This window comes from Phalacrocorax carbo, chromosome 7, assembly GCF_963921805.1.
Source record: "Phalacrocorax carbo chromosome 7, bPhaCar2.1, whole genome shotgun sequence".
In the NCBI taxonomy this organism is placed as follows: domain Eukaryota; kingdom Metazoa; phylum Chordata; class Aves; order Suliformes; family Phalacrocoracidae; genus Phalacrocorax; species Phalacrocorax carbo.
The window spans coordinates 11,148,229-11,159,087 of record NC_087519.1 but is presented as its reverse complement, the minus strand read 5'-3'; the positions used below and the strand labels follow the sequence as shown (position 1 = coordinate 11,159,087).

The window sequence follows — 10,859 nt, the reverse complement described above, 5'->3', positions numbered from 1 at the left end:
GGTATGCACATAGCCAAGTGATCTGAAGCAAATGACCAGGAGCAGCACTGAAGGAGGGTATCACAGTAAGCTGGGAGGAGAAAGCAGAGAACACAGAGCTCAGTAACACTGAAAAAGGGAAAAACAAAGAAATGCTGACCAGCATTCAAATTTGGAAAATGCTATTAGAATGTCAGGGCTAAACCTTTCAATGTAATCTATGGCTAATACTAGTGCTAGGAATGTAGCCAGAGCTGTTTTGTCTAAATATGCCCATCTGGCAAAAAAATTAATAGCCCACTTTGCAGCTTTTGTGTCAGGGACTCAGGGGACTGCTGCACTATTGAGGGGTAAATAAGAGAAGTGGGATTCTAAGTAGGGATGGTGCAAACTGGGTACATTCCAAGCTACATGGTAGGTCTTGAGGGCCAGCTTCATCCTGAACAAGTTGTGAACATCTTTTGGTTTTGTTCTTGTAGTACTACCAGCCGCAGTTTTGGGACAAGAAAATTGACTTACTGCATCAGTTGATCTAATGGCTAAATTCTGGCTTTAAAACTGTTCGTGACCAAGCCTGAAGTGTATGCTGACTGCACCTGGGTAGCTTTTTTGAAGATAACAAGTTGCACAGGTGTAACTGATCTCAAAATTAAAGGACTATGTGGTTGTTTAAGTAACTGTAGCAGCTGAAATGGATGGAAAGCAAAGCTTTCCAAAAAGCTGATACACTTCCAGCTAACCAGTATTAGAAAAAGAAAAGACCGGGTCCTTCCCAGTTCCTCTTGCGTGTTACTCAGCCTGTTAGTAGGGTAACGTGCAGACCGGAGAGCGCAGCTTGCCGCGGCTGCCGGGGGAGCCCGCAAGCGGAGCGGTGGGAGAGCCTTGCCGCGGCGGCAGCGCCGGGGTTCGTGCCGGGCTGGCGGGGTCCCGGCGGGGCGGGGGCGCAGCCCGGCTCTCCCCCGGGGTGGCGGCTCTCCCGCCCGGGCCTCGCTGCTGGCTGGGCTCCCCTCCCAGGCTAGTTTCAGCAGAGGGCACTCTGTTCCTAACGATTGAGGAGGCGCTTTCCCGTGTTGGTGAGAAACCTAAACAGACTGGAAAAGTTTCCAGTGCAACATATTTGAACAAACTCTTCATCGGTTATGTTTAGTTCACTGGAGCATATTTTTAACTTCAGTGGCAGGGATAATAGCCGTTTTTCTACGTGCTGCTCCTAGCGGACTCGACGAAAGCGTGGGACAGCGGTGGAAGCCGCAGCGCAAAGGTAGAGGATTTTAGCGTTCCTGTTCAGCAGCGCAAAGTTCGGAGGGAGAACGGGAGCAAAGCTGTCCTATGAGACACACTCGTCAGATTTACAGTAGGAAACCTAAAAATATCGCAGAGGGCAGCATGATTAAAGACCTCCTCGGTGTGCGAGCAGATTTGCAGCTGTATTGTGAGAGTTACTTGGAGATGAGACACAGGACGGTTGTGGTTTTGGAAGCTGCATCAGGTTTGGGGGCTGACTTCACGGTAGCTTTTGCCCCTCGGGGGAAGACGAAGCGCTCGGTCCGGGTCTGCTGGGGTCTGAGTCGCCGACAGCAGAGCGCTGCCGGGGCGCGGAGAGGGGGGCCCTTGGCTGGCTGCCCGGGAGGGGGTACAGCGGCTGGCCGGGGAGTGCTGAATCGCGGGGGCCGGCCCGCAGGTGGAGGCGCCGGGATCCCCGGGCCGGGCGGGGGCGGCGGCCCGCTGCCGGCAGCCTGTAGGACCTTGGCTAACGTGCGGCGGTGGGCTGGAGCCTGGCGTGAGGGAGGGGCCGCCGCCCGTGATGCAGGATGCTGTATCCCCGGCGCCGTGACAGGCGAGGCTCTCCCCTGCCCTGCCCTGCCAGCGGGAAGGAGGCGCCGGCAGAGCCGGACCCGCTCCCCGCCTCCCGCCCGGCCCCGCTGCGCGCTCCCCGCCGAGTCCGGGGACGCGCCGCCGCACCAGGTGGGTGAGCTCGGCGGCCGCGCCGGGGGAGGGCAGCCTGCGGCGGCCCGGGCGGGCCCCGGGGCGGCGGCAGCCGCAGCCTGCCCGGCCCGGCCCGCTTCCCCGAGCGGGCTCCCGGGAGGGCGGCGGGCCGGGTCCCGCGGGCGGCTCCCGGGGCCGGGCCGGTCGGGTTCAGCCTAACCGGGGGCGGCCGCCGCGCTGGGCCAGGGCGCGAAGCGGCGCGGGTTGCTCGGGGAGCCCCGGGCACCGGCACCTGTGAAACACCGGCGCCTGGTGCGTTCTGCCAGTGGTGCCTCTCAGCAATGCCTGGCGGGGAAGGGGGGGAGGAAAATCTTGCTTCTCTTATTGCCATAGCTGATCGAAACTTTTGAATGACAAAAGCATGTAGGAGTGCTAAAGGTTTTGGAAGGACGGAGAGCTTCTTAACTTTTTTGGAGGGAGGGAATAAAACACTTACTTCTGTAAGGAATATTAATTATGTTTAGTTGACAGGTGCAAGAGCTGTCTGGGTAGATGGTTGTCCTTTGGGATAGCTGACCTTTTAGAAAGGAGTGGTTTTTTTGAAGGAGAAGTTTGCGTTCACTGTGGGGCTTTGCAAAATAGTGGGGTGGTGGCTGGGAGGGAGGGGAGGAGGGTTGTTTGTGTGCGGGTGTATTAGGGGTGCTGGAACTCGTGCAGTTTGAGATCACTGTGGTAATTGAATAGTCTTAGGCAAAAAGATACATTGACACTAGGAATTGGCAGATTTAGCAGCATTATTACATGATTTTTTTTCTTGTTGGCAATTTTAAATTGATGTTTTTAGTAAAAGTGACTGACAGTTTTGTGTTGGCCCTGTAATGGTGATGATCACTAAATGGATGGATTTTTTCTTTTTTTCCTCTGCCTGCTCCAATCACTTAGTCTCTGAGCTGTTATGATCAGGGCTTTCAAAGGCAGTGCAAATGACTGCTGAAGTCTCAGGGCTGGGCTCTCAGCTTTGAGTGGGTGAAAGTGCTGGAACAGTATATCAGAAATGCTATGCTCTTGGATTTTACCTTCCGGAGATCAAGATGGGAGGGGTTCCCGATTTGATAAACTCTCCCACGTTCAGGAGATAATAAAACTTGCCCACTATTGCCAGCTTCCCCGAACTTTCATTCCCCCCCCCCCTTCTGTTCCTTAATTGGAACTACCTCACCCTGCAGGCTGTGCTCATGGCATGCACTATGCGTCTGCTCCTCTGGCCAGCACAAAACTCCCGTGTTTGCATTGCGTTTCTTCCAAAGGCTGGTTCCATGCCTTTGCCTAGTTTGCTTTAGTCATTGAAATTCTGGCAGAGCCCACTTGATTTTGTTTGTAACTTGAAACAATTTCTCTTAGCAGAGCCCCAAGGCATGAGGATGGCCGGCCCTAAAGCCAGAGGGCTCTCCTGGGAGATTGCTTGGCTTGCTATTGCTATTTATGCTCGCTTGCAGGTAGGTATTGAACTTGTTGCTACTGTCATGCCTGGTCCTTTATCAGATTATCGTGCTGCACACTCTGTTTTTTAAACAGAAAACTGCTGAAGGAACTGCACTGTAAATAAAAGGCTCCTGATGAGAAGGTTTTCCTTTCACTGAACTGAATTTCAAGTACATCCATGTGGGAAATTAATATTCTCACTCTTCCTATCAATATGGTACCTGAATTTACTATATGGAGACCAAAGGGAGACCTAGCCAGATGTGCAATGCCATGGGTCTTTCTAGGCAGCACAGCTGCTCTTCTCCCCCAGGAGGTTTAACACCTGATAAATGTTAAGATACTGTAAGTGACAAGGGTTATATAAATACCTGGGCAGAAACATCTAAGGCACTTGGAAGCTGGTGTCGGGGGGAAGGTGGTCCAAAAAGGCCTTTGCTTCAAGTGTTCAATGAATACAGGAACCATGGAGGAAAGCCATAGCTGCCAACTGATCTATTGCCTGACACATGAGCCTAATCAGTTCCAAGAAGTGAGTATTTCAAGAAATATGGTGTGCTGGCATGCAGCAGAGATGTTGTTATAGTATGTCATTCTCTATACTGATAGTTCCCACACTGCAGAACGTTCAAAGGTCTTAAATTATCCCAAATCGAGAAATCCTTAGAAAAAGACAGCTAAATAAACTGAAGAATATTTTTTTGAAATCAATAACATCAATTTTTGGAAGTATTGTAGTAGTCCTTTACAAAAAAGTAAAATCTTGGTTTTAAATAAAATCAGTGGTGCTGTTTAGTGCAATACTGTTGTCTACTGTTTGTACTATTACGATGCTGAGAAATGGTGGTTTCAAGCTGGAGCCTGCTGTGCTGGGCATTATGTAAATGGATAGCCTGAAGAATTTCGAATTGAAGGATAATGCAACAGGCAAAAGTAAATTTTAAAGGAGCGTGAAGAGCTGAGGCAATTGTTCTAGACAGCCGAGTAAGCCATGATTTATTTAGGGTGGACTTTGAGTTTTAAGGTAGTGGGAATGGGGCTCTGATCCATCCCCAGTAGCACTGCTGAGTGCACTGTGTACTGTGAGTCATTTGGCAGCTACATGTTGATGAACACCCCTTGTATTTGTATTATTGTTGCAGCTAGTCATGAAAGTACACTGGTTACTTGAGTAAAGTGCAAATTATTAGATATGTATTACTTGTGCAGTAAACTGCAGTGCATTCAGTGCATGTCCAAGCAGATAGGACAACAGTGGGATCTGCTTTTTGCTTGAATATTTCTTATGCAAGAACAAAAATGTTACTGATCTGTGCCTGTTCAGCTTGTATTTTTGTGTGCAAGCAGTTGAGTGATGCTGCAATAACCGACCCTATAAAACACTCAGAATGTAGTATGTAAAGTTCACGCAATGGTCCTGTTCAAGGTGAGAACAGAAGTTCAGAGAAGGGAAATGTCAACTTTGTGTTTGGGCCTTTTGGTTATGAAGAGGCCATATTTTTTTTCCTTTTACAATATTTTTCTTGTATTTTTTTCTTTCATATTTTTCTTATTGTAGAGCTGGAACCAGTAGTGGCATAGTTTCCTCTTCTCCACAAATGGTTTGGCATAGCTTCACTTGTCTCTTTATAATAAAAACAACTCAAACACATTGTAGTAATCAATAGGCTATTGTGAATAGCTTTATGAATGTTTCAATCCAGGTCAAATTTTTTGGTCTTGATTGTCCTTTAAAGTATTCTAATCTATTTGGCATATTTGAGTCATTAGCACTTAACCCCAATTGTATAGGAGGCCCTTCTGCTCCTAAGTTTTAGGTGTTTTATCACAATTTTAGGCACATTAAAGATATTTTATATTATTTAACATAACATATTTGGTATCCAATAACCATTAATTCTTTAACTGGTTGCTTGGGGCCATACTATATGGACCACACACAGTCGTTCTACCCTAATATTGTACCATAGCTTCCACTTGTGTTGTTTTTGGCTATTAAAGTGCTTATGTCTGGAGCTAATCAATTAGAAACAATTGGATGCTGGGCAAGGTCACAAGTCTATGTCATGTCACTTATGTGCAATTGATTAATTTCATCCTGCTTGAGGCAGGTACAGAATAAAATAATGACCATTTTAAAAGAATGTGGTGGAAATGTGGTAAGAATGTAACACAAAGAAAACTTTAACATGAGAACTTGTGAAAAAGAGGTAGCTGTTACTGAGACAAAATGAAAGTTAACTTCAGTTATAGGAGCCCTTTCTGATCCTTCATAGCATGGTAACAAGCACAGCATGGTGTTTAGCTAGGCTCCAAACTGAACTCTGCCCTGACAGATATGCAGCGTCTCAAGTTTGACAAAATTATTTTGTCAAGGGCAGATTAGTCGCTATACTAGTAGGTAAATCAGATTTCATAGTATAACCCTGTGAATAGTTTACCATTAAGCATTGCTGAGCTGCCTGTTCATTAAATCTGCTCCATTGCGTAAATGGCTCAGGAGGAGATCGCTTACAGGCTAGCCATGGCTGTGTTCTTTTGCAGACATAGAACCTACTTTTTCTGATATGTGCCAATATAAATGAAATGAATGGAACTGCATTAGTCTAAAGCCAAGGGTAATCCAAGCAAATGATGTCCATGTTTTCCTTAAAAACAAACTCCGACCCCCCCAAATGATAGCAGCAACATGGAATAATTTGTTCTTTCTAAAGATTTAAATGACTATCCAAAGTTACTGTGTTCCACAGGCTATAGGTATTCATGAACATTAACTGCATCTTTGGCCTTGAATGTAACTATTAATGTGTATTGCTAAACATGGCATAAAAGGCTCCTCATTTTTTTCATGTGGTAGCAGGTGAGCTATCACTACTACAGATTTTTAGGAGATGGTTAAGCTAATAAAGAAAATAGAAGTATCCAAGTCCAATTTTGCTGTTTTTAAGTGATCACTTGGGTACGTATGACTCTGTACTGGTAATCAAAAAGGCAGGATGCTCAGCCTGGTAACAAACTCTTTCTTAACCTTGTGATAACATTTTATTACACCATTCAGCTCGATGCTGTCATATTTGTTATGAAAAGTATGTACGCCTGTTTATCTGTATATTCTTACTAATGGATTAATGGCAGCAAGAAACGATGGCTAGCAGATTCATATAGACAGATGTATATCATCAAGAATTTTACACATGGATTCATTTTGCATTTATTCTTTGGTATGTTGATTTGAAATTGGAATTTGAAATTTTCTTAGGTTCCTACAGTCCCAATTAAACCCTCTACAAGTCAGTCCGTTTCACCTTCAAAGACTGTGGGGTTGCTAATGTCTGAGGAGGAAATAACAGCAAAGACACCATGTCTGGATATTTAAGAAGCATTAGCACCAGGTTTCTATGGAAGGGGAAGATTCATAGGTTCCATATTCATTGAATAAACTGTTGGTTGCTCCCATGATTTATGTTTCTGCAATCCCTGTCTGCATTATGTTTTTTTCTAACTATCTGTGATATTTTGGATATCGGGGATATACATGCTGAAAACATTATCTTATTCAAAATGATTCTGCCATAACCAATCTGCCAAAAACTACCAACATAGTAAATGTCTTTAAGGTTGAGTTTTGCAGGGCCAAAAATCTGATGTCCATTATATGACATAGTGGACTTGGAGACCATCTTTGTGAAAAACCTTTGGAATATTGTTTTACAGTCACTGAATGTATTGCACACTGATGTTCAGAAAATAGATTATGATCTACATGCCATACAACAGAAAGGATTCTTAAATCTCTGGTAACTTTAATCAAAAATATCAGGATGAGATTTGCAAGTCCAGAGTTAAATCTGAAGCAGTTTCTCTTTTTTGTAGGCAGGTTGCAATTCTGCACCCATCTGGAGTTTCACCATCAGCCTCAACAGGCCTGTGGTTTTATTCTTCATTTGAAGATTGAAATGCCTCTACTATAGGCAAATAATGCTTTTGAGACTCTGTAGAAGCGTTCTGACTTAAAATATTCATTGTTATTGACAGGGTTGTAACTCAGTGACAGCATTACCAGAAAACTTATGTAAGTTCCTGAACTTGCTTTGAATTTATGACTAATAATGATTGCTCAGCCAGTGCTCATAGGATCTGAACTGCTGTTACCCCCCATTTACAATCCAAAAGAGCTGATTTGCCAGAAAAATCGTGATGAATCTGTCTTGTGACTTGAGACACAAAGTATGTATGAACACTTATTTTTAAAATGTACTCATGAAAAATTTGTCAACTATGGGAGATGACCAAGAGTATAGATTATATCAGTGAATGCATCCTTTTACTATCTCATTTGTTTTCATTTTCTCAGTAACTATTTTTATCATAGTGGTTATGAATGATGCTTGCAGTGATACAACTCAGAAAATCAAGCTTTGGTTATTCAGCTAAAGCATGGTCCAAACCCATTCATTCCAATAAAGCAAAGGTGGTTTACTCTCAATATTCAGCTGGATTTCAGATTCTGTATCTACATCTTCAGACATGGGTATCAGTGCTCACTGGGACGATAATTTCTGATGAGGTTACACTAAAATTTGGGCAGAGATTCTCAAATCAGTTGCACGTAGAGCTGCAAATTGCCGGATCCAAAACTAGTTATGCAAGAGTAGAACACTTTTAGAGACACCTCAAGTGTAGGAATAATCTCTCACAATAGCCAGTGGCTTCTAATTTCCCTTGAAAAAGTAGTGAAGAAGTGAAGCAATAGCTCTAGGACGATCTCTGGCTTTAGCCGATACTTGAACACTTAATTGATAATTACTCATTCAAGTCTGCTTGGTGCAGCTGGACCTTTCATACTCCTTACCAAATTGGGCATAAACAGCACTGAAGTGGCAGTTTTGCACAGTGCACCAAATTCCATTCCTGCCTTTGCATCACAGAAATTGTACGTGATTGATTGTACTGATACTAAAGGTCATCTACTGTTCGTTCAGAAATCGTACTTTGGCCATCCAAAATAATAAGTTTTTCTTCAAAAGAGCATGTATTTTAAAATCTTGGAGTCCTTTTTATTTGCTTTTACTTTTGAACCTGGTAGGGTTCACATATTTATGTCTTTGTCTGCAATTTTTGGGCTTGAAGCTTTTCTTAAAATAGTTCTCCATGCTCACCTGAATCCAGAAGCTGGGGTTTAAGTAAACACCAAGTATAATGTGGCTTGCAATGAAGTAGTAAAAGACATTAATTTCAGTGATAGTGGGAGCAGATTTATAATTGTGCCTCTATACTTGTTTGTGTTGTAAGGCTATGCAAGAAGTCTTTGGGCATGAGTTATACTGTGCAAATATACTTTACTGTTAAGTCAGTGTGTTAAGATTTTATAGAGTTGACAACACTGATGATAGCCTTGTGGCTGCGTACAGTCCAACAGAGTCTTGAACAATTCCAGTGTAATTCTTATTATGCAAAATCTCTGTAAAACTGAGAGTTTGTGCATGGTGAAAGAGTGGGCTTGTTTTTGAAGTACAGTTTGCTAGTGAGCACAATGTTCCAAAAAAGACATTGGATATAGCCATGGCAAGTCTGGAGAGACAGCTAAGACCCACGTAGGAACTGTATAGCACTGCAGTTCTGATAAGCCCTCTGCACTCACTTTATTGTCAATGATAGATAAATAATTCCTTTAGGTTTTGAAAACATGCATATAACTTTCCCATAAGAGGAGGACTTTTCCTGATATTAGCTTAAGTCTGTAGACTGGCAAGTGCTCTTGATAGAATAAGGATCTCATTTTCAAAATGGCCTCACTCCAACTTCTAGGAGGAAGTACAGTTCTACGAACTTACTTTTCAATGACCTTCAGTTGTGCAAGGGTGCTAAACTTAATGCAGATATAGCAGCATTTTCAGAAGGGTCTGTGTGATGTGGAGCCTGCGTTTTGATGACTTTCAGTAAGACCTAAGTTAAACACAAATGCTATTCAGTACTTAACTATATTGGTGGGTGCTGAACTGGATTTTTTTTAAAACAAGTAACAAGGTAAATTTAAATTAATTCAATGGGAACCAGGTATTAGGTACCTTAGGAACTTCCAAAAGTCTGGCTAAGCATTTGTCATCATATTTAGCTGATTAAACCAAAACAGTCAGCCTTAAAACTCTTGTGAAAGAATAGGCTTCTGGTGTGTAAATTCTAGTACTTGGGTGATAATACTTGAGAAGTGCAAGTACAAGCATCACGTGTTTATAAAGGGAGGGCAGTTTTTAAAAACTTGGCCTAACATATCCCTTCCAGACACCATATTACATAAATTGTTTAGGAACAATGTTGTTTCTGTTTCTAATTTTGTATTTATTAGATTTAACATCATTATGGAGAGAAAATGAAAACAGTATTCTCAGTCTGTTTTGAGAAATGTGGTTTCCAAGAATTGTCAGTTTGTCATGCTTCTGGACACACTAGAAACACAGTGAATGCAAGTCAGCTCGACTAAATAGTGAAACAATATTAAAAATGCATTTATGATTGTAATTACTAGATTGTTGTTGTATGCTAACTGTTGTAATTTGTGTCACGATGGGAGGCCCCAACTGGTTAATGATGCTGTTTTGTAGCATTAAATAAGTGGAGCATTTGTTTATATGTGGAAACATGCATTTCTGTGTTTGTGTAATGCTTTTTCTGTCATCAGGTGCTTTGCCAAAAATTGAAGCTGCATAAAGTTTATAGGATAACTATCTCTTGCCGGTGCATGCAAGCAGAACAGAGTATCTATCGTTTATAGTGCGTATATGTGAAAGGACCTATAGAGGCTCACTCTGTAGAAATGCAGACGTAAAGAAGAGAGTTTTAGCTGCCTGATCTATTGCCTTTTAGTATCATAGAAGTAAGATGATGGGCACACCTGCACTGCCACAGAGTGAAGAGAGTAAGGGATTGTGTTCTCTCAAGCTCTGGTGGGCAATAAATGACTCCTGGCCTGCACCTTGCAGGAGCTCTGAGAAGGCTGCAGAAACCAGCTTTATTCCCAGCTGGCTGATTCAGCAAGAAATTAACTAGCTCCAAAAAAAATCCCCACCTTTTGTTGCAATTTCCCTGCTTGTATATGTGGCTGCTCCAGGACATCTCTTGCATGGAGAAATGTGAAAGGACAACGCAAGTACTGGTTCTGATAAATTCAGATTTGCCTCTTCTGATGGGACTTTTCCTTGCTTTCCCAGCTACTGCAGCCTCTTGTTGGTGTAGCAGTGGTGTGGAAGCAGAAGACTACACAAACTTAGTGCTCTCGGTGGATGTATAATGGAAGATATATGCTAAAATATTATTTGGCTTCCTCCCTTGAGAGTCTCCTTTTATTAGATGTTTTCAAGGTCTCATTACTTATTTGGTGTTTTGTTTTCTTGAGTCTCCAAATTATTTTAAAGTGTTCCCTCGTTGACTAACATGGACATTGGCTGAAAAAGCCAATAGCATAGTAGTGTCTT

General features: G+C 43.0%; 1 protein-coding gene across 5 annotated transcripts in view; it reads left to right on the top strand.

Annotated features, from left to right (window-relative positions):
• Positions 1-1,060: 1,060 nt before the first annotated feature.
• Positions 1,061-10,859, top strand: part of ADAMTSL3 (ADAMTS like 3) — a 193,064-nt gene continuing 183,265 nt past the window's right edge. For 2 of the 5 annotated variants that reach the window (XM_064456284.1, XM_064456282.1), the window contains exons 1-2: positions 1,781-1,944; positions 3,307-3,401. In XM_064456284.1, coding sequence (XP_064312354.1) covers positions 1,791-1,944; positions 3,307-3,401 — 249 coding nt within the window. In that variant the 5' untranslated portion in view covers positions 1,781-1,790. Of the gene's footprint in view, positions 1,241-1,780; positions 1,945-3,306; positions 3,402-10,859 lie in introns of those variants that run through there. The other 3 variants (XM_064456285.1, XM_064456287.1, XM_064456283.1) reach the window with 3 other exon arrangements.